This window comes from Aspergillus stella-maris (genome assembly GCF_047715825.1).
Source record: "Aspergillus stella-maris strain CBS 113639 unplaced genomic scaffold BDV14scaffold_46, whole genome shotgun sequence".
Taxonomy (NCBI): Eukaryota; Fungi; Ascomycota; class Eurotiomycetes; order Eurotiales; family Aspergillaceae; genus Aspergillus; species Aspergillus stella-maris.
Genome location: NW_027396840.1, coordinates 83198 through 105870, shown reverse-complemented (window position 1 = coordinate 105870; position 22673 = coordinate 83198). Strand labels below are relative to the sequence as shown.

At 51.6% G+C, this 22673-nt stretch overlaps 11 protein-coding genes and 3 non-coding genes across 14 annotated transcripts; 7 read left to right on the top strand and 7 right to left on the bottom strand.

Moving 5' to 3' along the window:
- Positions 1-486: 486 nt before the first annotated feature.
- Positions 487-1783, bottom strand: BDV14DRAFT_210237 (arabinan endo-1,5-alpha-L-arabinosidase; the record flags this gene model as incomplete). The annotated part of the gene is made up of 4 exons (XM_073775849.1): positions 1359-1783; positions 809-1282; positions 674-759; positions 487-622 (listed from the first exon to the last, which is right to left on the bottom strand). The coding sequence occupies exons 1-4, from the start codon at positions 1623-1625 to the stop codon at positions 487-489; spliced, it is 963 nt and encodes a 320-aa protein (XP_073625875.1). The 5' UTR covers positions 1626-1783.
- Positions 1784-2613: 830 nt separating this feature from the next.
- Positions 2614-3890, top strand: BDV14DRAFT_210235 (glycoside hydrolase family 43 protein; the record flags this gene model as incomplete). Its single annotated transcript, XM_073775848.1, has 4 exons — positions 2614-2891; positions 2963-3030; positions 3102-3531; positions 3589-3890. 4 exons carry the CDS (start codon positions 2614-2616, stop codon positions 3773-3775), a joined length of 963 nt encoding a protein of 320 aa, XP_073625874.1. The 3' UTR covers positions 3776-3890.
- A 640-nt stretch (positions 3891-4530) lies between these two features.
- On the bottom strand, positions 4531-7419 carry BDV14DRAFT_210233 (transcription factor domain-containing protein). The gene is made up of 4 exons (XM_073775847.1): positions 7209-7419; positions 6998-7147; positions 6174-6870; positions 4531-6122 (listed from the first exon to the last, which is right to left on the bottom strand). Exons 1-4 carry the CDS (start codon positions 7289-7291, stop codon positions 4572-4574), a joined length of 2481 nt encoding a protein of 826 aa, XP_073625873.1. The 5' UTR covers positions 7292-7419; the 3' UTR covers positions 4531-4571.
- A 167-nt stretch (positions 7420-7586) lies between these two features.
- Positions 7587-9922, bottom strand: BDV14DRAFT_177518 (putative copper amine oxidase). Its single transcript, XM_073769431.1, has 4 exons — positions 9518-9922; positions 8885-9461; positions 7863-8833; positions 7587-7813 (listed from the first exon to the last, which is right to left on the bottom strand). Exons 1-4 carry the CDS (start codon positions 9850-9852, stop codon positions 7675-7677), a joined length of 2022 nt encoding a protein of 673 aa, XP_073625872.1. The 5' UTR covers positions 9853-9922; the 3' UTR covers positions 7587-7674.
- Positions 9923-10667: 745 nt separating this feature from the next.
- BDV14DRAFT_177514 (putative MFS multidrug transporter) lies at positions 10668-13365 on the top strand. Its single transcript, XM_073769430.1, has 6 exons — positions 10668-10719; positions 10773-11315; positions 11370-11693; positions 11755-11913; positions 11967-12328; positions 12378-13365. The coding sequence occupies exons 2-6, from the start codon at positions 11229-11231 to the stop codon at positions 12928-12930; spliced, it is 1485 nt and encodes a 494-aa protein (XP_073625871.1). The 5' UTR covers positions 10668-10719; positions 10773-11228; the 3' UTR covers positions 12931-13365.
- Positions 13172-13252, bottom strand: BDV14DRAFT_t105. The gene has a single exon. It is a non-coding gene; the product is annotated as a tRNA-Ser (tRNA).
- On the top strand, positions 13366-14602 carry tfb5 (TFIIH complex subunit TFB5). Its single transcript, XM_073769429.1, has 3 exons — positions 13366-13505; positions 13576-13727; positions 13833-14602. Exons 1-3 carry the CDS (start codon positions 13487-13489, stop codon positions 13878-13880), a joined length of 219 nt encoding a protein of 72 aa, XP_073625870.1. The 5' UTR covers positions 13366-13486; the 3' UTR covers positions 13881-14602.
- Positions 14603-15813, top strand: BDV14DRAFT_177506 (Hsp20/alpha crystallin family protein). The gene has a single exon (XM_073769428.1). It carries the CDS (start codon positions 14707-14709, stop codon positions 15271-15273), a length of 567 nt encoding a protein of 188 aa, XP_073625869.1. The 5' UTR covers positions 14603-14706; the 3' UTR covers positions 15274-15813.
- A 37-nt stretch (positions 15814-15850) lies between these two features.
- Positions 15851-15931, top strand: BDV14DRAFT_t107. The gene has a single exon. It is a non-coding gene; the product is annotated as a tRNA-Ser (tRNA).
- Positions 15932-15959: 28 nt separating this feature from the next.
- On the top strand, positions 15960-17451 carry BDV14DRAFT_177504 (enoyl-CoA hydratase/isomerase family protein). Its single transcript, XM_073769427.1, has 4 exons — positions 15960-16142; positions 16214-16518; positions 16592-17223; positions 17290-17451. Exons 2-4 carry the CDS (start codon positions 16412-16414, stop codon positions 17397-17399), a joined length of 849 nt encoding a protein of 282 aa, XP_073625868.1. The 5' UTR covers positions 15960-16142; positions 16214-16411; the 3' UTR covers positions 17400-17451.
- Positions 17452-17552: 101 nt separating this feature from the next.
- BDV14DRAFT_t104 lies at positions 17553-17633 on the bottom strand. The gene has a single exon. It is a non-coding gene; the product is annotated as a tRNA-Ser (tRNA).
- A 507-nt stretch (positions 17634-18140) lies between these two features.
- On the bottom strand, positions 18141-19080 carry BDV14DRAFT_177502 (uncharacterized protein). Its single transcript, XM_073769426.1, has one exon. The coding sequence runs from the start codon at positions 18513-18515 to the stop codon at positions 18150-18152; it is 366 nt and encodes a 121-aa protein (XP_073625867.1). The 5' UTR covers positions 18516-19080; the 3' UTR covers positions 18141-18149.
- BDV14DRAFT_210228 (rhamnogalacturonan acetylesterase RgaE) lies at positions 18960-19790 on the top strand (the record flags this gene model as incomplete). The annotated part of the gene is made up of 2 exons (XM_073775846.1): positions 18960-19065; positions 19153-19790. 2 exons carry the CDS (start codon positions 18960-18962, stop codon positions 19788-19790), a joined length of 744 nt encoding a protein of 247 aa, XP_073625866.1.
- Positions 19746-22645, bottom strand: BDV14DRAFT_96398 (isochorismatase family protein family). The gene has a single exon (XM_073777935.1). The coding sequence runs from the start codon at positions 22460-22462 to the stop codon at positions 20015-20017; it is 2448 nt and encodes an 815-aa protein (XP_073625865.1). The 5' UTR covers positions 22463-22645; the 3' UTR covers positions 19746-20014.
- Positions 22646-22673: the final 28 nt, after the last annotated feature.

The window sequence follows — 22673 nt, the reverse complement described above, 5'->3', positions numbered from 1 at the left end:
GAGATCAAGCACGACGGACAGACCAAGAGCTCGGATCGTTCAATAAGCTCCAGGGGAGGCTAAAATAAAGCTCAAGAGGGTTCCTTCGATACCGTGCCCTTCTCTCGGCAGCTTGGAAAAGCCAGAGACCACATGTTCTGTTTTAGCCTTGATTGCATATTTGCAGACCCACCTCTGCTTTCTGATCCGAATTGCTCACAAGGTACCATATCACTAACGCTCTAGCCACCGATAAATATGGCGCATTCATCAGACCGAAACAGAGTGGAGCCTGTACCCTACCTTAAAGTCCGAGGCTCCTACTCTTGGCCAAGTGACCGACGACGCTTAATGAGTCTATCCATTGCACTGAAGCTACAATCACGAACCGAGGGTGATCTACCATCGCATACATTCCTATAATAACACAATCATACATACTTTGAAGACAATGCTGCTATATACAGAGGACACTTCACCTTCTAGGTCCTGTATCCTGGTTCACGTCTAGACAACAGGCCACCCACTCGAGAAGTCAATGACGTTCCAACCGAAGAGCTTCTGGCCATCGGCGTAGCCAACAGTAGTATCGACGTAGTGGTAGTACAGCACGGGGCCGAGCGACGGATCGGTGAAAACGCCCCTGTTTCGTTAGTCAATTGGAGGTGGTCGGAGGAAGGAAAGAACGACTCACTGTCCGCCAGGTCCGTATACGTTGTCGTGACTTTCCAAGACAATATCACCGCCGCCCTCGGTACAGGAAGTGCCGCTCGAGTCAACCTAGATTGATCAGCCTGAACGGTGTTGAAAACGCGATCGTGAAACTTACAAATGGGCCAGTGGCCGACGACGAACGGCATGCCTTGATCTTGTACTCCTCTCCGGTAGCCGGCATCGAGCTATCATATCCGCAGCAGATACCCTCCGAGAAGAAGAGGTAGTAGTAGCTGCCATACTGCATCAGGTAAGGGCCCTCAACAGCATGCGTACCCGCTGGCTGGTAAGCAATCTGGTATGAGCTCGACCCGACCGCCGTTGGCGAGCTCATGGGCGCCTGATAGATGTTACCCCAGAATGAACCGAAGTTCATCAGAAGGTTTCCGCCGTCGTTGAACAGGTTGCCATCGATCGCATTGTACGGCTTCGAGGAGTCAGACCGGATGCCGGTGGAACCGTGGTCGGTCCAAGTGTTCAGGTCCATGGTATCAGAACTCGCAACCCCAATCGCAGAGTTTTGGGAGCCAAACGACGAAACAGAGTAGTATGCATAATAAACGCCGTCGATAAGCTGAACATCCGGAGCCTAGATCATTCAGAAAAGCGATGTCAGCATGTTGGGAGAACTGGTTTGGTATGATTGACTGCAGATCGCAACCTACCCAGAGATCGTCGTTTCCGGGCAGATCGATCGACGAACCATCCGGCACAACAGACCCAATATTCGTCCACGGACCCTCGATAGCAGGAGCAGAAGCATAGGAGATGCGGTTTCCTGTCGAGAATCTGAAGTACGTGCCGTCTGACTCTCGTCGGATCAGACTGGGGTCGTGCATGTTGCACAACCCCGAGCAGGCCCCAGGGTTAGCATAGCCATAGGCTACACCCACGAACAGGGAAGACGACGCGGCAAGAATCGGCAAGAACATTGCGACAGAAAGATAGAATCGTAACTCCGACGGGGTTTACTTGTCGTACCATTGTTGCAGAACAACATCGACTATATATGCATACTACCAAGCTCAGGGGTATACCTATTTGTGGAAGATGCACACGCCTTTCCCTCTGCGGCTGGTCAAACCATGACATTCTTGGATATATTGCAAAACTGGGCCTCCGCTCCATAAAAAGTGCTACTCCGGTGGATCTGGTCACAGCTCTGAGACAGGGACGTACTAAATCGTACGGCAGTTGTCGGGCCAAGTGTGACATCGACTCATGCAAGCTGCTGACAGCGCCACTTTCGAGGCATCTATGAGAGCTATCTCAGTTCGAAACCCTTGTCGCTGGACCCTTTTTCTTTTCCCATCTATTCCGCACAGTGGGTGTTTCAGGATCCTTATCTCATCTCCACACGGAGCACTACTAGTGACAGCTTGGCCTAAAAGAAAACGGACATCGAGCAGCAGGAAATTATCGCAGAAACACCAGTTTCCAGAACAACTTCCTCTACAGCATATGTAATGAGGTATACTGTACAGGGATACTCAAAGCCGGCCGCCACCGCGTCGATCGCGGAGAAAATGCGGGGTGCTGCAGAAAGGCACAAACTTTATCGTCCACCGGGCGTCGGTTAATAGGAGTGTAGGGCTACCACTACGTGCACTATCTTAGCCGACTTCTCAATCGAGTTATACTCCGGAGTGCATGTGGTCCAGCGAGTCAGAACTTCGCGGCTCCGCCAGACTTCAAGGCACAGGACAATGAAACGTCTTGGCTGACGGCGACAAGCCTCCAAAAGAGCAATCATACTTCACTGATCTCCTGCTTTTCCACCAATCGTGCCACTCCGCGGGGTTGAAATCAAGCAACATGGATGGTATAAAGGAGTGTAGCATTGAGAGCTACATTGACCTGCTGACCATTCAGGTCTTACTGGCTGAATAACATACTGTGGTTGAAGGCTCAGTCATCATAATGGCGTTCTCTATCAGAAGCGCGCTCCGCTTCCTCGGCACAGGCCTTGTTTTGCTCGGTTTAACTGACGCCGCTACCTTCTCGAACCCGCTCAAGGACCCTAATGGCAGTGATCCCTATGCGGTTTATGTTGATGGGTATTACTACCTGACGACGACAACCTGGACCGATGTCCAGATTACCCGGGCCACAACACTAGAAGGTCTCAAGGCTGGTGAGGTGCAGACTGTATGGAGTGACGATGATCCTAGCCGATGTTGCAGCGTTTGGGCACCTGAGTTCCACGAGATTGACGGAGTGCATGTACCTCTTAGTAAACTAAGCTATCTACCATGCTAACTTGACCAAGGTGGTACCTCTACTACACAGCCGGCAGCAGCGATACCCTCGATAACCAACGCGTTCATGTCCTCCAGGGTATGCACTCCAATCCCTACCTCATCCCACGCATCCCTTGCACACATTCTAACTAAGATAAATTTTACCAGGCGGCGCCTCCCCCTGGGACGAATACACCTACCTCGGCCAAGTAACCCCCCACTGGGGCATCGACGGAACAGTCCTCACAGTCGCCACCCAAAACTACTTCATCTGGTCCTGCATGGCCAACGACATCCAATGTAACTGCATCGCAACACTCGACACGCCCTCCAGCATAGGCGAAGTACACATTCTCTCAGAACCGCTGGAGGACTGGGAAACCGTCGGCGCGCCCGTGAATGAGGGCGCTGCACCGCTTTACCACGATGGGAATATCTGGGTAGCTTACTCGGCTAGTTACTGCTGGACGGCTAACTATAGTCTTGCCCTACTGGAATATGATGGTGCCGGTGATCCGCTTGATGCTGAGAGCTGGATTAAGAGTGATGGGCCGGTTTTCGTTAGTGCCGATGGGAATTATGGGACTGGGCATAATGGGTACCTACCACTTTCACATACATTCAATATCAAGACGCTAATCATCGTATGTTCTAGGTTCCTGACCAGTCCCGACGGCACAGAGATCTGGAACATCTATCACGCGACCGCTATTGAAGAGGGCGCGTGCGACGGGAACAGGTATACCGCTGCGCAAATCGTTAATTGGAACGAAGACGGAACACCGGACTTTGGCGTTGCTGTTGCCGTGGGGACTGTGCTTGAGGGGCCTTCGGGCGAATAGATATTACTTGGAACTAGAGCCAGGTCCCTGGTTATTTGGTCAGATAGTCCTCACATAGATGAAGTGTACCATGCGGTAGCTGGTGGCTACGCTACGCTACGGGTTAAAATACAAGGGCAGCTTTACTATGCTGCGCCGTTTCATCGTTTTACAGAGTACGTCATTGAGCACGAGCACGAAGTTCTGGAATCCAATCTAGGCTCCGCGTAAGCCGCCGCTTGTTTTCTTTCTTCCTATGGACATATTCCCCGCTACATGATAGTCAGCCGTATAGTATATCAACACCAAGAGCAAACCGTACTACAATAAAGCCGGTACCCTGGTAATAAATACCGTAAGCAACTGGGGTCTGCGTCTCTTTGCCGAAGGGGCGGTCTATTGTTCGTCAGGAAGGAACGACCGGCCGGGCACTGGCCAAAGGCATCTGAGAAAGGGAGGCACATCCCCGCAAGGGAAGGTGCGACCTGCGCCCAGTGTCAACGAGGAAGGCATGACCCTCTATCTAACCTTTCAGGAATGGAAGGTGCGGTCCCAGTTCACCCATTATGGAAGGCGCGAACGTTGCTTCTTCATGATTATGGATACCTCCACCGGGAAAGGCGCGATCAAGTCCCAGTACTGGGCCAATATGGAAGGCGCGGCCCCATGGGTCCAGCTCAACGTTAGGAAGGCGCGACGGGTTCCGGTCCTCGTCAGACTTCCCGCTTGAGAGTGCAGCTTGCGCGAGAACGACTCGGGTAGTTCCAATCCTGCCACGTCAATATTAGCGCATAGCCCTGATATGGTGTTCGGCGTTCTATAACAGCCCGGCCATAACCCTCGTCAAGGCTTCATCTTCTGCTTCGAATGCACCTAGGGCATCGGTGACGCTCACGCCCATTGATCCTTGTACGTCTCCGTTTGCGGTGCCGCTTCCCATCACGAATGCTGACCCTGGGCCTGGGCCAGATGCGGAAGATGGATTTGTGTCGCCGTCAATCTTGCCAGATAAGTTTGTATTGGTGTTTGTATTTGCGTGTGCGTTTGTGGTTAGACTTGGGTCTGCGTCGAAGTAGAGACCGCCTGCCATTTCGAAGAAACTGGTTAGGTCTTCGCAGCTGTTTGTGGATTCGTCGAGCCAGTTTTGTTGGTGGGTGCTTGTATGGTGATTTGTATGTGGTGTTAATGAGGGTGTATTTGACCAGAGGTGGTTTATATTTTGCAACTGTGGGTGTGGTGTTAGGAGGGTGGACGGAGTGTTAGGGTTTGAGATTGAGTGGGTATTTCGTTGGTGGGTATGTGGTTGACCATGGCCATGCCCATGCGATGGGGAGGACATGGCATGGCTGAGAGGCGTTGGACTGGTGCCACTCGTTTGTGGATAGAAATCGGAGCCAGGATCTTGTGCAGGCGTCTGCTGCTGCTGCTGTAAGTCCTGCCTCTTCCTCCTCCTTCCTGGCTCAACCGCCCGCCCATCAATCCCCAACCGAATCATCTTCAAGCTCTTAATGATCTTCTGCAGCCGCCTCGACGTATGCGCCCTCGTACTAGACCGTCTAACCATATCAACAGCCGCATAAAACTCCTGCCGACAAACACCACTAAACCTTGCCGGTGCATGCAAAACCGCCAAAAACAGCGCCGCAAGCGCCGAGATAAGGAAATAATTGAACGGTTCGGGGCGCTGAAAGTATATGTCCGAGACGCGGGAGAAGTAGTCTAGCATATGCACTGTTGACTTGGCTGTTTCGACCGCTGTTAGGGCGCCGGGCGCATTTGATTCTATTGAGTCGGATGAAAGGAGGTTTTGGCGATAGACGAGGATACGGAGTTGGTTTGCTTGGAGGGCGAGGAGGACTTGGAGCATTGTCATGCGTTCGGCGGAATCAGAGTCTAGGCCTTGGGTTTCTGAGACAGCTGGGTCCGGGTCGAATCGCAGTTCTCGCGGGATTGACTGAATCCATTGCTGGACTTGGAAATCGAGATATGAGCAGTAATCTGATGTTGCAGCTTTTGGTCGACTCCGCCAGCCCATGACAAGTCCCCAGATCTTTGTGCTGAGCCGCGCATAGTTGATCATGCAGGTTAGATAAGGTGTTGCAGCGCCCGGCTCAGGGAGGTTCGTATCCATATCGGAATCTTGGATTGCGAAGGGCAGGCCCGTTCCAAAGGACCACTTGCGGTCGAGGACGTAGATGCACCAGAAGAGGCGGCTTGCAAAGGTCCATTGGACTTCGCCAGGGAAGACGCCGCCTGTACGTAGCCAAGTTTCTTGTCTGTGCAGGCCCAGTTGAATAGAGCCGCGTACGGCCATGCCGATAATGCGCCAAGAGATGACTTCGTCGTCGCGGTATGAGTGGAAGATCGACTTTTGTTGTGAGTGCGTTGGGTACTGTGAAGGGGGGGGGACGGTACATACTAGCAAGGTAAGAATAAGCAACTCCTTCATATCGACCTCCGGAATCTTCACACGCGTCGCGAAGCGGTCCTCGACACTATCAGCGAGCAGGGCAGCACGCTCACTCCATCCATGAGACTCCGCCAGCAATGCCGTAGCAAGCAGTATTTTGAGCACCTCCGCATCCCTCGCAAAAAACCAATCCTGGTCCGTTGTCCCCGGTGGTATCGGTCCGTCCTTGTAGTAATCGTTCACGTAGCACCGTAGACTATCCAGGTCAATGCACGGGTACATCAATCCAACATTATTCTCATAAACTGTAACCAGTCGCAATGCCTCATCCTTGCCCAGCCACCCCAGGGGGTCATTGGACATGGCCTCGACATCAGAAACCGCAGCAGGACTGGTTGCGCTCGTCGACTCCTCCAGGTCCTCGCCGTCACTCTCGTTTCCATCACCACCATCAGTGTTCTTCTGCCTTGCCGCAAGTCCAAACTCCGCGCTCGTAGGCCCAACATAATCCGGTGACCCAGGCCGATTCATAATCCGTCGCAAACCCGCACTAACAGAGGACGACGAGATCGACGCACCCCCATTGTTACTCGCACTGGGAGTCGCAGAAGCAGACTCCAACTCACGCATTCGCGCAGACATAACGCGCATCTCGCGGTGCAGGGCCTCGATCTGCTGATCAACTGTGCGGAATTTAGTTGAGAGTCTGCCGCCAATGGTCGTTAGCATGAGAGTAAGTTGCAACCACAAGGGTCATACGATGAGCTGTAGATCAATGCAAGGGCGATGCAGGGCAATCTAATCAGATTAGATCTAGGGTCAGGTTGACTCACCCATCATCTTTCGTCTCGCACGACGGCGTCACAGGTGTGTTACTTGAGGCGTGGCTGCTGGGCGTATACACGCATGTTGCGTTCTGGCGTGTACACCGCGCGCAAACCGGTTGGCCATCGCATTTTAATTTGCGGCGCTTGCATTCGTTGCTTCACGTCATCAGTAAGCAATAAACTATGCAGTAGGGCTTGTTGGATGGGAAGAATTTACCATGCTAACTGGGTGTACTTCGCCCGCTTCCTGCTCCGAGATGGTTCCGAGGGGCTTGATCGCTTGGAGGACGAGCTTTCCATTGTGCGAACGGCAAAGGAAATAAGCTCCTAGCCAAGCCTAGGAGAGACGTTTGTGGTGCAACGCGAGTACTCCACTTGTCGGTAGATAATTTAGAGGATGTTTGATGGCATGGTGTCGGAAATTGAACTGGGATGACGATTCGGAAAGAAGATGTTCTTCGGTAGACTTGGATGCTCTTAGGCTGAAAGAATGTGAGGAACCTGTTCCGAAGTGTGGGGCACCGCGGAATCAGAGCGTCGGAGTTGTACGACAAACACAGTTTTATAGATTCCAATACACTTTTATCGGGTTGGAGTGAGATACGGGTTGGAATTGAAATTTATGGTTTAAGTTTTGTATATACACTATATCATCAATCATACATGCCTGTTTCATTCAAGATCTAGATGTGCGCTGGCCGGCAGCATTCCGAGGATCCTACTACTCTTGACGCCGCGTTCTTGCCCGAGGGTACATCCAGCGATGGGTTCGCAATAAAGAAGTCTGCGGGTCTTATCATGAGCTGGAAGATTTCAACGGGCCTATCATAGTGTTAGCAGCTGCAGTTCGTATCAGATCGGGGGTTCTTACATGACAGGCCAGTCCTCCACACGGGGGTTGTGGGTGATGCCGAAAGTACTCCATACAACTACGTCGGTGTCGGCCACTGAGTCGCCACGCTTGACCGCATCTGAAACTCCGTCCACCTCGTTCTGGCTTTGAAGTGTGTAGCGACCTCCAGCATACAGCTCATTGTCCCGGTGTTGCGTCACCCAGACATGATGCTGTGCGAATTGTGCACGCTTGGCTTGCACGGAGTTGGGGTCGGCCAGCAGTCGCTGAGTTGCCAATGGAATAAACTTGTATCCAACGGGTTTCTTGCTGATAGGGTTTATCTTATGAGGGTTGACCATCTTCACTGTCCGGTTCAAATCTGGAGCAGCGTCGAAGTAGCATGCTCTTTCGAGGGTATCAGTGGTGACTTGGTAGAAGTTGCCGTTGGGGTTTGTCGCCGCATTCATCTGGACAGGGTGCGACTCCTCAACCTGAACCGAGTTCTTTGCTCCATCAACGGCTGGGTCAATGCGCACACAGAAAATGTGCTGGTGGTTTTGAGCTAGGACTCCTCCACTGACAACGTTGCCGTAATCGCTGACCTTGCCAGCATCGATGTTGACGACGTTCAGGATACCCGTTGCGCGAGACTCGACAGTAATTCCGGCCGACTGGTCGAACTTGTAGGCGAAGATGTATTCGTAGTTGGCTAACGTGATGATGAACTGTACGACCAGTTCGCGGTGGCGGGTGACGACAGCGCGGCCCGTCCTCCAGTTGGAGTGCTTCCAGCCGATGCCATTGTCCTGTTCGTGCAAACAGATCGCGTTTGGCAACTTCTTCGCAGAACCGTCAGAATCAGTGATGATGGCGTCGAAGTACTTAATGACTCCGAGGCAGTCACAGCCGATAGACAGGTTGTTTGCCATGTTTCCACCACCACCGTCGCCAAAGTCGAAAGCTTGTTTGCGGTGAAATGGGGGGCGAGCATCAGCATACGGGACGGTCTGGATCAGTAGTTAGCTAGCTGTCAATTTCCACATATTGAGGTGGCTCACCATTTCACTGATACTCAAACGGTGCATAACACTGCGGCCATCGTACCACACATCGTGGATAGTAGCACCCTCGCGAGGGTTGAACGCAACGCGGAAGCGCCACTTCTGCCACTCAACAAGAGACTCGTTTGTGATCTTGAAAGAAGGGCCCTCGGGCTGGACTACATTGAGTGGCTTCAGGTCTTTCCGAGTACCCTCGGGAAGCAGCTCAGGCACGTAATCAGAGTCCTTGCAGTGTCCGATGATAGCGCGGCTGAACGTTTGATCCCGCAGACCATCTCCCTTTCCACCAGTAGCCGGGCGGTCAACTCTAATGATCTCTTGGGTGTGGGCATCCATAACAGGGATAAGCGGTAGAGGGTATGAGTAGAAGTTGGCGTCGGGGTTCTTCTTCGACGCATTTGTTGCAAAGCACAGTCCCTGGAAGTACCGTCTGTTGGGCTCAGCGGAGTCGAGTCCACCATATGGCCAAGGCTCGATGACGACCTCGAAGCCTGGGGGTAAGTCGAAGTCGGCGAGAGCTTTCTGGAAGAGTGGCGAGGCGAAGCAACGTTCCACGAGAGTGTCGAATTCACTCCTAGAGAGCTGTTAGTGGATATTCCAGTAATCTTAGCATATCGATTGACAACGTACAAAGTCAAGGCAGCGTGGTGCTGCTTTCCAACGACATGGTGCTTGACGGACTTCTTTGCGACCACATCCACGACAGTTTCCTCATACGATGGCACTCGGTCGGAGCCAATGACATCGTACTGGCAAAGCGCCAATCGCGGTGGCCGAGGGGTCGTCGGGCTCAGACGACCAGAGTGCTCAAGGGCAAGAAACTCAAGAAGTTGGTCCTTTGGAGGCTCTTGGAGAAAGATCTCTCGAAAATCAATGACTGTGTTGGGGTGCTGGGCGACAACGATGTCGCGGGCGAGGTTGATTTCCTCCTCGGAGAGGATGGTAAGAGGGTGCGGGGCCACCATTGTGGGCTGAAACTTATTGGTCTGAGTCTCCTTTGGTTGTTCGGAGAGAGATGTCACTGGTACCTCGAGGGGGGCGACCGTTATGTATCTGATGCAGGCGTGACATTTTCCTAATCCAGACTGCTCGGAATCTTCGGAATGTGCGGAACTTTCCGACCCCCGCAGAATATCGCCTTCTTGTATTGGCGACCGGCTGGACCTGCCATATGGGGTAAGAAGCTCGAACTATGGTCTGATCTCTGCGTGGCTGCGATTAATTAACAATGATTAGTCGGCTGAATTATGATAATGCCAGACAAATCGATGTTGAAAGGCCGCTGTGAGTGTGACGCTGCTTCTATGAGCGATAAGAGCTCTCCGATAAGATAATAACTTTCGGATAAGATACGAGTCCACCTTATCGATTCACGATCCATGACCAACATTCGTTGAGAGCTCGGAATACAAGGACAGTACCATGCCATCCTAAGCATATCACTAAATAAGATCAGGACTCAAGAGCCGATCGATTTGTTCACATATTCCTTTGCTCATTCGTCGTCCCAGATCGCTGCTTATTTTTGCGCCGCTTCCTCGTTTCTCGAGTCCTCGACAGAGACTCCAAATCACAGACTTGAGCTTTCTCCAATAGGCACACGCACTATTACTGAGCACCTATCACTGACAGGTGATTCTCGGTACCTAATCTCTGCTACTATAATTACCGTGGCTGATGCTGACAGGCTGAGTTGTACAGTGAGACCGCTGTCATGCCGTCATTCGCGCCGAGGTTGCGACCAACAATGGACCAGCGAATCTGCGCCCAGATGCGATCGGCGACCGTTGGTGATGACATCGAGCCAAAGTGCCAAAGTACGTGAATCTAAGGTATCTCCTGCTCCATTGGTCGCATCAAAATGGACTTATCTGATAAATCCAAGGTTGAGCCCGAGTTGCTTAGAAATAGACCGTCAGCAATTCAGGGAACCCACCCAGCGAAGCAAGGAAGCTTAGCCAAGCGCGAAACCTACCACCGGCCCAAGTCTCCCTTTTATCTCCAACATCCCCCGCGAATCTTTTCTTCGACGCCTATACCCGAATGGGCTCTTTCCCATCGCCAACCCTTTAGACTCTTCGTGAGTTCAAAATGGCTGCACCGGTTGAACCAGTAGCGGCGCCCGCCCTTGGCGATGAGCGCGACGAGCATACGCCTCTGCTCCTACGCGATCCCGAGACTCCCGCTACGCCTGCTTCGCCAGCTACGTCTAACGTCGAAGTGTCGCGCAGGCGCGGTCTGATAATCTGCCTCTCAATGGGAGCATTGATTTTCATTCAAGGTGCTTAATTCCCTTACACTGCGAAATTTCAGCAGAATCTGATGTATCCTAGCTATCAACATGTCGATGATGGCAACAGCGCAGTCCGAGATCGCGACGGATCTCAATGCTTTTGAGGATACTCCTTGGTTCAATGCAGCATTTATGGTATGCTTTTCCAGTTTCGCAACATTATCAACTCAGTCACTGACGGTCCTTTAGATTGCGGCATCGAGTATGACGCCTGTCGCAGGACGACTGGCGCAAATCTTCACGCCTCGCATCTACGTTCTCTTTTCCTGCGTCCTGCTCGCACTTGGATTATCCATCACGGCCGGGGCTCCGAAGCTATCCGTCTTCCTTGCTGGCCGAGCCCTCAGCGGTGTGGGCGCTGGTGGCCTCATGGTTACTGGTATTATCTTAACTCTGGACCTAGTCACCCAAAAGCGACGGGGCATATTCATCGGCATCGTCAACTTCGGGATGACAATTGGCGTTTCTTTAGGAGCTGTTTTGGCTGGAGTGATAGTCCCAGTCCTTGGATGGGTAAGCTCAGTATTTCGACTACATCTGCAACCCACGAACTCAAAATCTAACCCTTGTGCAGCGGTTGATCTTCTGGGTGCAGGCGCCCACCTCGTTGGTCTTAGGGCCGATTTTGTTCTTCGCCATACCTTACCAGCCGCAATACGAGCCTGGAACTACCAAGACAATCACTATGCTTCAGAAGCTAAAGAACATTGATTATGCCGGTGCTATCACGTTGGTGAGCATGAGCTATCTTCGGTGCAGTCGCTACAGAGTACTAATAACTCCTAGGCTACCTCCATCTTCCTTCTTCTCTTCAGCCTTGCTTCTCCCAGCATCCCGATCACCCCCATCATCATCTCTGTCTTGTTCTTTGTCGCCTTCTGGACCATTGAATCTAGGTTCGCATCTGAACCTATCGTGCCGACCGAAGTGCTCAGTGCGAAGAGCGTTTCGCTCACCTGCCTGGCTGCCCTCTCCGCAATGACTGCTCGCTGGGCAGTACTCTTCTACTCGCCGGTATACGCAATGGCCGTTCGAGGCTGGTCTCCAGCCTCAGCCGGACTTATCTTGACGCCCACGAACGCGGGCTTCGGAATCGGAGGCCTAATAGTCGGTTGGCTTCACATTCGCCATGGCGAGAGCTACTACTGGTGAGTCTCTCGCACTCCTACCCATCATCTCCTCTAACATATCTCCCAGGCCAAACGTAATAGTCTACATCATCTTCGCCTTCTCTACCCTCCTCCTCTACACACTCGCAACCGCAACATCCCACACCGCCGCCTATGTGGTTGCAATGTTCATGAATGGCTTCTGCATCGGCGCCTCGATGAACTACACCTTCGCGCACATCCTCTACCTCACGAAGCCAGAAGTACACTACATCGTCACTGCGCTCGTCGGCATGTCGCGCGGGTTCGCGGGTAGTTTCGGTTCGGCAATGGGCGGTGGTTTCTTCCAGCGCCAGCTAAAGGCTGGACTTGAGGAAGGGTTTGCAAAGCATGGGTTGAAAAACGAAGAGGGGCTCATTCATAAGTTGCTCGGTAGTCCGGCGCTTGTTCGGACGTTAACAGGGGATGAGAGGGAGGTTGCGATAGAGAGTTATGAAAGGGCTAATCAGATGTTGTTACTCGGTGGGTTTGTCATTTTGATTGTTGCTTCGCTTGCACAGGCTGGGACAGGGTGGACGCCGCCGCCTGGAAGTGAGGAGCACGTGCATGAAGAGGAAGAAAGATTGCATAGGGAGGACTAGGCGTTGATATTCGGTACTTTATGGGTGGATGTGTAACACCAAGCATCTACATATATCACATTTTGTTTTGTTTAACTTCGGCGGCTCACATAAGAATGGATACTTGACATGATGGATCATACGCACACATCCACACACCTCGCCCGCCCCCTGATCACGATAGCAACAAAAAAACCCAAACCAGTAACTTAGCCCTTACTAGCATGCTCGAGGATCAAGGCAAGAAAAACAAAAAGAAACTCGACAAGACAGAGATTCGAACTCTGGACCCCGAAGGGATTAGATTTCTAATCTAACGCCTTAACCGCTCGGCCATCTTGCCAGATCGTTGAAAAAACTCGAAACATTTTGACACTATAGAGCCGCGCTAAACTTTTGGTGTCATGTGACCCACTTTTTCCGCGGCCAGAACACCCGATCCGACGGATCTCCAATCCTCCATCCAAGCTCTGGCAAGCTATCTACGCTGTTGTTTTACTCTTGGTTGACAGCTTTACTACTAGGCCCTTGTTTCTCTCTTTTTTCTTGACGTTCTTGAGACTTTGGCTGTAACAAGATGCCGCGCGCCGTTCGAGGTATGAACGCCCCTTCACCTTTGCTCTCCACATCCACTCCAACTAACATCGATCTCGTTTGGCTGTATAGGAGTCCTAATCGAATGCGACCCCTCCGTCAAAGCAATAATACTCAAATACGACGAAGAGCGGCACGACTATATAGTTGAGGATCTAGACGATGATCGCCATCTTGTTATTAAGGAGAGCCAGTTGGCGAATTTGAAGTTGAGACTGGGGAAGGTGAGGATACTCTTGCCCTCGCGTTGGATGGATGGGCGGGATTGGCCTGAGATTGGAAGAGAGAGAGTCCAATGAATCAACTTGGCTGACTTTTTGGATTTGCAGGAGCTCGATGAGAAGGTCATGCAGCCTGATGAGTCGGAATCAGAGTAGGCGACCAAACGACCGTACCGTATGCGATTTGGCGATTTGGCGATTCGGCACGAGCAAGGTCACAATATCTTCCGGATCATCAGACAAATCTAGTTACATGCTGGGTGTAAACTGGGTGTCGACTTGGTTAAGGTGGAACGGTGATCTTCGTAGCTCTCGCCGTCCTACACTCGACCGTGGCTGTCGGGGGTCTGTGTTCAAGACGGTGGCTTGGTGGCTATATCGGAGCATCGGGTCACTCTGGATTGTGCGCCGTTTTACATTCTCCTCATGCTAGCTGTCGTCGATGGGTTGCGGAGGGGCTAGACAAGACTCTTGGGGTTGTCACGGATTGGTAGTTCATACCAAATGTTGACATTATGTTACAGCTTGGTGCCAAACAATGACTTTGTGGCGCCATACCCTTGTGATCAGCTTCACTTCTTGGTTGCTATCTCAATCACATCATCGGAGTGAGGCCAGAAGAGCTGCACTGGTATCTGCCTTGTCCATCCAACTGGAGGTGATATTTCTTTGGGTCACGTGACCCGTCGAAGCATCGAGAATTATCTAGAGTCAACGAGATACTTCACTCTATATTCGAAGGACTTCGCGATACCACGACAACACTCCAGCGTCATCTTGCAATGTATAGACGTCGCGATGCTTACGGGCGTCGAGTCTTCTCGAAAGCCGCCAAAAGCTATATATGCGCCCTCGAGCCCATGGCTATCTCACCATCATCTCACAAAGCAAGCAATCTCAAGAACACAACTTAAGCAACAAAGAAACCAGCACAATAACTCTCTACTACAAATCAAACTCTCTACCAACACCAATAACAACAATGTCTCTCTTCCGCACCATGCCAACCGCCGGAGACTTCTCTCCCCTCTTCCGTCTTCTAGACGACTACGACAACCACCGCTCTTCCCGCGGCCAGGTCTCTCACTCCGTCCGCTCATTCACTCCTCGCTTTGACGTCCGCGAGACAAGCGACGCCTACCACCTCGACGGTGAACTCCCTGGTATCCCCCAGGACAAGATCGACATCGAGTTCACCGACCCGCAGACCCTAGTCATCAAGGGCCGCTCCGAGCGCGAGTCTCACTCTAGCAACGTCAACGAAAACACCACTGCCAACCCTGAGCAAGCTCAGGCTGAGGCCGAGAAGGCCGCCGAGGGCGAAAGCACCGAAGTCACTACCACCAACAACAAGTCCGTCAAGGCTACTAAGCAGCCCAAACCCCGCTACTGGGTCTCCGAGCGCTCCATCGGCGAGATCCAGCGCACCTTTGAGTTCCCGACTCGCGTTGCGCAGGACGATGTCAAGGCCTCTTTGAAGGACGGTGTTCTCTCGCTTGTTGTGCCTAAGGCTGCGGCTCCTACTGCTCGCAAGATTACCATTCAGTAGGTGCACCGGCAACTGCACACGTGAAGCATCGGTCTCAATGATCGATATATGGATACGAGCATACGGTTTGATTGTTTCTGTTGATTCTCTGCATAGCATTGCGCGATTATAAGTGAGGTTGAGCTGTGGTGTTGAGGGGTTTGTACTATGCGCTCCTTGAGACTTTGTGATCTTCAGTTGTCTTGTATGATAACTACTGTCCTTACTGGATGAGTTGAAATACTACTTCATATTTCGAACCTTTCCTGACTCGATCTGTTCGTACTGAGTGAAGAATTATGGCTTCCCTGGCGAATCGCACACCGATGATGTAAATAGTAACAGCCCACAGCAAAATATATATCTTTGGCCCACAACCACTAACATGGTCTTCAACGGATAGCGAAATGCACCAACTCTTTCAAAATCCACCATATAGACTCCACTTCACGTAGCATCACACACTACTAGGGTTGATAATGCGTAGTCCTCGTTGCACTACCATATCATCTCTAGGTACTACCCCAACCCGTCAGCTTTTGTGCACTTTTTGTTTGCGGAATATAAAACATAATTAATTGCTTATTAACAACTACCTGGCAAGATGGCCGAGCGGTTAAGGCGTTAGATTAGAAATCTAATCCCTTCGGGGTCCAGAGTTCGAATCTCTGTCTTGTCGATTTCTTTTTTGTTTTTGTTCCTGCATCACTTAACCCGAGAACGCCTGCTGTTACCCCAGGGCAAATTGACGCTCCCATTCTTAAGGCCGTCAACTTACCCAGGGCAGCTTATGACCTTGACCAAAAGTCACACTGGTAAGCAAACATGCTCCCGCTTGGAGCGCCCACGAGCCGAGGCATGTGAAGCCGATGCCCGTGGTAGCTTCACCTGTAAATCTCCCCGCATGAACCGTTCAAAGTTTATGGATATTTGGTACATCGATGTGCTGACTATGTTTCAGATAGAGCTTCTTTTGTATCCCTATAGCGCATATCTTCCGAGTGCTTGGGATGTTACGACAGCTCTACTCCTGCATATCTTATCGTCTCCGCATTATCTAGCCGAGATTCCGCTGCCTGTCCTTGGTCTCATATATCTACACCCTCGTAACGACATTACCTTCATCTTCAAGCGTATATCGACATAGAGACTACACACCATGGCCTCCGACTACTCCCCCAAACACTTCAACCTCACATTCCCACAAGAATATGTCGCGCACATCGAAATCAATCGGCCGAACCAGCTAAATGCGTTCTTCGAGGCGTATGTCGAGCTTCCTACACCATATCCTGCCCAAGAATTAAGCATGCTAACAAGGATTCTCCTAACAAAATAGCATGTGGCTCGAACTCGCCTCCCTCATAACCAAATTGTCCGTTGACCCCTTCGTCCGCTCCATAATCATCTCTGGTGCCGGCGACAAAGCATTCACAGCAGGCCTAGACGTGAAAGCCGCATCGCAAGGCCTTCTCTCCGATCCCTCCACAACAAAAGACAGCGACCCCGCACGCAAAGCCGCCCATCTCCGCCGCGAAATCGGCACATTCCAAGAGTGCATCACGACGATTGAGAAATGCGAGAAGCCCGTTATCGTCGTTATGCATGGCTTCTCTTTCGGGCTTGCGATTGATCTTTCCTCAGCCGCCGATGTGCGCTTTTGTACGCGGGATGTGAAATTCGCTGTTAAGGAGGTTGATATTGGTCTTGCGGCTGATGTGGGCACGTTGAGTCGGTTGCCGAAAATCGTGGGGAACTTCGGCTGGGTTAAGGATGTTGCGTTGACGGCTAGGGTGTTTGGGCCCGAGGAGGCGATGCGGGTTGGGTTTGTGAGTAGGGTATTTGAGAGCAAGAGTGAGGGTATTAAGGGTGCTATTGAGCTTGCGAGTCTTATGGCTAGTAAGAGTCCCGTTGCGGTGCAGGGGACGAAGGAGTTGTTGAATTGGTCGAGGGATCATACAGTGCAGGATGGTAGGTCTTTCTTGAGCTGCGAATGGACTTCAGCAAGATGAGATGGCATGCTAACCTACCGCATAGGTCTGCGATACACAACGATTTGGAACAGCGCTGCACTACAAACCAGCGACGTGCAGTCGGCGCTACTATCAGGTATACAGAAGCGCAAGCCGACGTTCGAGAAGCTTTAGCCTGTCCATACAAACACCAGCTACTTGCACGATATCATACAAATGAAATCTGTCCCATGCACATGTTCCGAAATCCCAGATGCTGAATTAAAGAGAACTAAAAACCAAGTAGCAGAATCGCCAGATAGAACTGGCAAAAAAACAAAAAGAAATCGACAAGACAGAGATTCGAACTCTGGACCCCGAAGGGATTAGATTTCTAATCTAACGCCTTAACCGCTCGGCCATCTTGCCAGGTGCTTGAAATAGGTTAAAAAATACTGAATTATTATCCAACCCACTCATTGAAGCTAGGTCGTATCAACATTGCAAAAGAGCCAAGTATACAGCGCAGCAACCACACGGAAATATCCCCTTTACAGCAACCACCACAATGCAACCCAATGCACGTAAGACACAATCACGTCATAGAAGCCATCCGCTTCCAAGACCATCAAGCCCCCGAAGCAATATCCAAGAAACCTTCCCCCCCTTGGCCCGGACGCTTCGCAACCCTCCAACTTTCCAGTACTAGCCAGCCACTACCAAATCACAACTAACGGTCACGCTAAAACCTGCAGAAATTCCCCAGACATCCCAAATTAAACCGACCAGCCCCTGTCACCTTTAATCTAGTCTGTGGTTATCACGAACGCACAGGTACAGATTAATATACTAAGGGGGATTTGATAGGTGGATACCAGGCGGTTTCACCGTGTCAGGCGATCTTCGTCAGGTTCGACGCGGGGATTTATGTAGGATGGTGGTTAGTTAATTTGACGTAGTCAACTCTACCTTATTTTTTTTTTTTGTAATTGTGTTTTGTTTGAGGGGCGATGTTCTGTGTTTAACTCGTGGTGTATCTACAGAGTAAATAGGGTACATCGTACCTAGGTATGAGGATCTCAAGCAACCCACATCTATAAATAACACACCCAAACAACTACCCCCTGGCATGTCCACAGCGGCAGAGTCCCAGACAGAACTATATCCACGAAACCTTGACAGTCTTGGTAAAGTCTGAACACAGCAAGCCTCCCGCCCTCGGCAACAAGGCTGAAGCAGCCAAGCAGGTACGCCAGCACGCGGACCTGGGCATGACAGACGCCATGAAACGAAGTTCCGCTGGGCCGGCATTTACCCGTTTCAGAATGTGCTCTCTTTTTGCATTTCTCAACCGTGACGGCCACGGAGGGATGTGGGACCGGGATTATTCTGACGGGTTGACGTGACGGTCTTGGATCTTGGATCTTGACAGGTTGATCCTGACAGGTAGACCCTACCTGTACTGTACTATACTCCGTACCTCGGGGTGCTCAAACGCCGAGAGTGGTGACTTGTTCCACGTATACGAGGGATTCCTCCTGCAGGGGAAAACGGTGGTTGTTCCGGAGGAGCTGCAGTGTGGTGCGTTTGTACTGTATGTAGATAGTGACTGGTGTAGGACTAGGGGTATATAAAGAGTCTTGTGGTCACCGGTGTCCTTGTACCCATCAAGTTGATATCCAGAATACTTCCAGGTTGATTCTCCATTACCATCAGACAGCAACTGTGCTCAGCACTGTACACATTCCAACCAAGATGAAGACAATCGCCATCTCCTCTCTTACCCTGTCCCTCCTACCCTCTGCGCTGGCGCAGACCATCTACCTAGCTGGTGACTCGACCATGGCGTCGTCCACACCAGGTATGTACCCTTCCCCCTTCCCTTCCCACCCCATCCAACCAACCCTACCCAAGCAACTCCCAGACTAACCCACGTTTCTCTCACCAGGCTGGGGCGACTACATAACCGACAGCGTCAGCATAGAAGTCAGCAACCAAGCAATCGGCGGCCGCAGCGCACGCTCCTACACGCGCGAAGGCCGCTTCGACGCAATCGCCGAAGTCCTCCAAAGCGGCGACTACGTCGTGATCGAATTCGGGCATAACGACGGCGGTTCGCTATCCGACGACAACGGCCGGACCGATTGTCCCGGGACAGGCGACGAAACATGCGAGACTGTATACGACGGCGTCGCCGAGACGGTCCTCACATTCCCCGCATACCTCGAGAACGCGGCAGCGCTGTTCATCGAGAAGGGTGCGAATGTGCTCATCTCAAGCCAGACACCGAATAACCCCTGGGAAACGGGGGAGTTCGCGTACTCGCCGAATCGGTTCGTGGAGTATGCGCAGTTGGCGGCTGAGAATGCGGGGGTTGAGTATGTGGATCATGGGGCTTATACGGCTGCGATCTTTGAGAGTTTGGGGCTTGATACTGTGAACTCGTTTTATCCGGAGGATCATACGCATACGAATGAGGCGGGGTCGATTGTTGTTGCGGATGCGTTCTTGAAGGCGGTTGTTTGTTCGGGGGTTGCGTTGAGTGATGTGCTCACGACGGAGGATTTCGATGGGGAGTGCTTGTAGTTGATTGACATCAAGTTGATTTAATTTATGGGTATCGCTATGTATAAAGGGGCTGTGGACGCTGGACATAATGGCTGTAAATGTGGTGTATATAACGAAATCAAAAGGAACCAATTTGGAATCAGCTTGAGCGGTCAAGTGTAAATGGTATCATTATGTCGCTGTCGTAAATTCATTCCGTCATTTGGAAAAGTTGGTTTTGCGCCAGGTGTTGAATGGCAAAGTTATTTTGATGCTGATTCCTCTAGAATCGCTTTGACTATGCCGCGCTTACCAACTCGGTTGTAGTATTGTGAGAGACTGGGGTATGCTTTGTCTGAGAAAGGTCCTTGCTTTTCGACAATATCTCGTAGAACCGGCCATAGCGCACAGTCGTCGATGGCCAAGGTGCTTCCACCAAGATAGTACTGGCCAGTTACGGCTTCCTCCCATTCGGCGAGCTCGCTGAAATCGGCCTTGCTGGTTTCACAATGTTTTCGCCATTTCGTAAGAAGGTCGTTGATGTCGGAGAGCCTATCGCCACCGTGCAACACTTCTATACCTGGTCGTGTCATGCGCGGGGAGCGTCCAGCCAGATATCGCAGTATCTCCCCGTCACCAGCGGTTTGCGTACCATCGGCGTCAATGTACATTGGCAGCGCTGCCTCCCCATTCGACTGCTTGGTTGCGTCGTATCGGACACCATTCTCACTCAAGCTAATCTGAACCCGCAGATTAGCCACCTCGTCATCACCCAAGACCAGCTTCGTGGTAGTGACCGTGACAAAGTTGACAACGTCAAACCCTCTGCCATAGACAGCGTCCCAGTCAAAGTCAAGGGCCTTGTTCTCGTCGCCAAAGGCGCGCACCAGTCGTTCCGTTTCTCCTGAATCGCCATGAATCACAGAATGTGCTTCACCTTGAACCTTGGAGACAGCTCCTTGACCCCAGATGGTATCACCGGTGGGATCTAGGAACGTGCCGATGTGTCGGAAAGTAAGCGATATCCGTTGGCCGCCGTACGCGAGCTCTTCGCCTGACTTTTCCGATTCTTGGCGCTTGTCTGCCTTTATACCGTGAAGCCAGCGTGCATTTGTCTTCTCACCCAAGATAAAGAGCGATTCATGTGGCATGGGCACGCGTTGAGTGAGTCTACCAGACCCATCGTCAGATTCAGATCCTTTCTGACGGAGGATCATGACACGCTGAGCACCGAGACTGACATTGCAAATGGATGAACCACGAACAATGTCAAGTGTTTTATCTGAGTGTTCGGAAATTCGATCTTGTCCGTCACGGTAGAGTTGGATAAGGACGTGGTTGAGAGGGTGCCCAAGAATTCGCTCCACCATGATTCGAACTTGATTAACGGTAGATGTATACAGCTCCAGTGGAGGCGATTCATCGGCGGGATGGCGGTAGATTGGTATCGAGCCATCTGGTGCATGTTTCCCTTGTACAGCAACAAGACGGGGCACCTGCCCTGACATATGGTACATCTTCTGCCAAGCCACTTCGTCGCGAATTCGCTCAAAGGCATCCTCGGGTAAATCAATATCATGGATGATGCGGGAGTCGCCTTCCCCAATGACATCGCCTGGGCGGCAGACATTCATAGTCGGTTTCGACTTCCTCACTCGTCGTGGCTCGGTTGGTGATTCGGGATCGTTCCGGTCAGTTCGCTTGCGACGGATCTTTGCTCGCATCATTTTAGCACTGGCATCCGGAGGATTGGCCTGACCGCGGTCAATGTAGTGAGAACGGTCTCGTGCACGGGTAAGCTCTGTCAATTCCTTCAAATGACCATGCTCGTCGTCGGACAGTTCGGCCAAGAGGTCTTCAAGACGGTTGCGTCTCAGTCTCGGCCTGGGACTCTCTGGAGCAGCGGTGGTGAGCTTCACGTCAAGATCTTCCAAGTCTTCTTCAATCCCGGATGGAGGCACAGCTCGCGCCAGGCGGGGTTCAATGCGTGCAATATGATCGGTCTCCTCCCGATCAAGCTCTCCTATAAGCTCTTCGGATGTGATGCCGTTAGCCCCGAAAATATCGGCCATGCGTCGCATAGCCTCTTGGTGCCGAATGAAGCTCCGCCAACCTAGACAGTCCTCAACCAGAAAGATCGAGAACCCGTGGCGAACGGCGTCAAGTGCAGTAGCATGGACCGAAGCGTTGGAGAGAGATCCACAGACATAGAGTTCAGTGATAAAGCGCGTGCGTAAATTGAGGACCAGACCGGGAGATTGCAGCGCAGAGTATTCTGATTTCTCTATCAAAATGTCCGAATCGCTGTCAATAGCGGCTAGCAGCGGGGCGGGAAACTGAGCTCCAGTGGCCTGAGGAAGACAACAATTCGGCGTCTCGCGAGAGAGAAAAGCCTCTTCGTGCACTGGACCTTCGGCTTCGCGATCTCTTAACTGCTTCCTGATAGCGTCGGCACGGTTTATAACGACGAGCTCCTGGCCATCAGCGCTCAGCAGCGGCTGTGGTGACTCATAATATGAGCGAACCCAAAAGACATCTCCCGAGCGACGGAAGGCGTTGGCAAGTGGTGGAAGCAGCTCGACGATTTCCGGCGTATTTGGCACGTGCAGAGCGCCATTTGGGCGAACAAAGTCGTTCTGAAAGTCCAGCAGGATCAGTGCTTTTCGGGTCTGGACTTGCGGCAGATCACCGAAGGCGGCGAAAAAAGCCATATTAGCTGCACATGGCAGAGAAAGGTTGAGGTGGTATGGAGGGGAAACAGGGAAGAGAAGAAGAATTTGGAGGTGGAAGAGGAGGATTTTAGCAAAAGTTGATAGATAAAGGACGGATTATTTTATGGAGGTGAGAGAGAGCTCTTTGAAGGGCAGAAATCGGAAAAGTGTTGCGACCAGCGACAAGGAAAGCTGCAGGAAGACACTCAAA

Bases quoted from the DNA above. Each gene is read 5' to 3' on its own strand.
- BDV14DRAFT_210233 (XM_073775847.1), bottom strand. From the start codon at position 7,291: ATGGAAAGCTCGTCCTCCAAGCGATCAAGCCCCTCGGAACCATCTCGG. The intron at 6,871-6,997 runs GTGAGTCAACCT...CATTGGCGGCAG, and splicing joins TGCGAGACGAAAGATGATGG to ACTCTCAACTAAATTCCGCA. The intron at 6,123-6,173 runs GTATGTACCGTC...TCACAACAAAAG, and splicing joins TGCTTATTCTTACCTTGCTA to TCGATCTTCCACTCATACCG.
- BDV14DRAFT_177518 (XM_073769431.1), bottom strand. From the start codon at position 9,852: ATGGTGGCCCCGCACCCTCTTACCATCCTCTCCGAGGAGGAAATCAAC. The intron at 8,834-8,884 runs GTGAGCCACCTC...CTACTGATCCAG, and splicing joins GTTTGAGTATCAGTGAAATG to ACCGTCCCGTATGCTGATGC. The intron at 7,814-7,862 runs GTAAGAACCCCC...ACACTATGATAG, and splicing joins GTGGAGGACTGGCCTGTCAT to GCCCGTTGAAATCTTCCAGC.
- BDV14DRAFT_177514 (XM_073769430.1), top strand. From the start codon at position 11,229: ATGTCGATGATGGCAACAGCGCAGTCCGAGATCGCGACGGATCTCAAT. The intron at 11,694-11,754 runs GTAAGCTCAGTA...ACCCTTGTGCAG, and splicing joins TAGTCCCAGTCCTTGGATGG to CGGTTGATCTTCTGGGTGCA. The intron at 12,329-12,377 runs GTGAGTCTCTCG...CATATCTCCCAG, and splicing joins CATGGCGAGAGCTACTACTG to GCCAAACGTAATAGTCTACA.
- tfb5 (XM_073769429.1), top strand. The intron at 13,728-13,832 runs GTGAGGATACTC...TTGGATTTGCAG, and splicing joins TGAAGTTGAGACTGGGGAAG to GAGCTCGATGAGAAGGTCAT.
- BDV14DRAFT_177506 (XM_073769428.1), top strand. From the start codon at position 14,707: ATGTCTCTCTTCCGCACCATGCCAACCGCCGGAGACTTCTCTCCCCTC.
- BDV14DRAFT_177504 (XM_073769427.1), top strand. From the start codon at position 16,412: ATGGCCTCCGACTACTCCCCCAAACACTTCAACCTCACATTCCCACAA. The intron at 16,519-16,591 runs GTATGTCGAGCT...CTAACAAAATAG, and splicing joins CTAAATGCGTTCTTCGAGGC to CATGTGGCTCGAACTCGCCT. The intron at 17,224-17,289 runs GTAGGTCTTTCT...CCTACCGCATAG, and splicing joins GGATCATACAGTGCAGGATG to GTCTGCGATACACAACGATT.
- BDV14DRAFT_177502 (XM_073769426.1), bottom strand. From the start codon at position 18,515: ATGCCGGCCCAGCGGAACTTCGTTTCATGGCGTCTGTCATGCCCAGGT.
- BDV14DRAFT_96398 (XM_073777935.1), bottom strand. From the start codon at position 22,462: ATGGCTTTTTTCGCCGCCTTCGGTGATCTGCCGCAAGTCCAGACCCGA.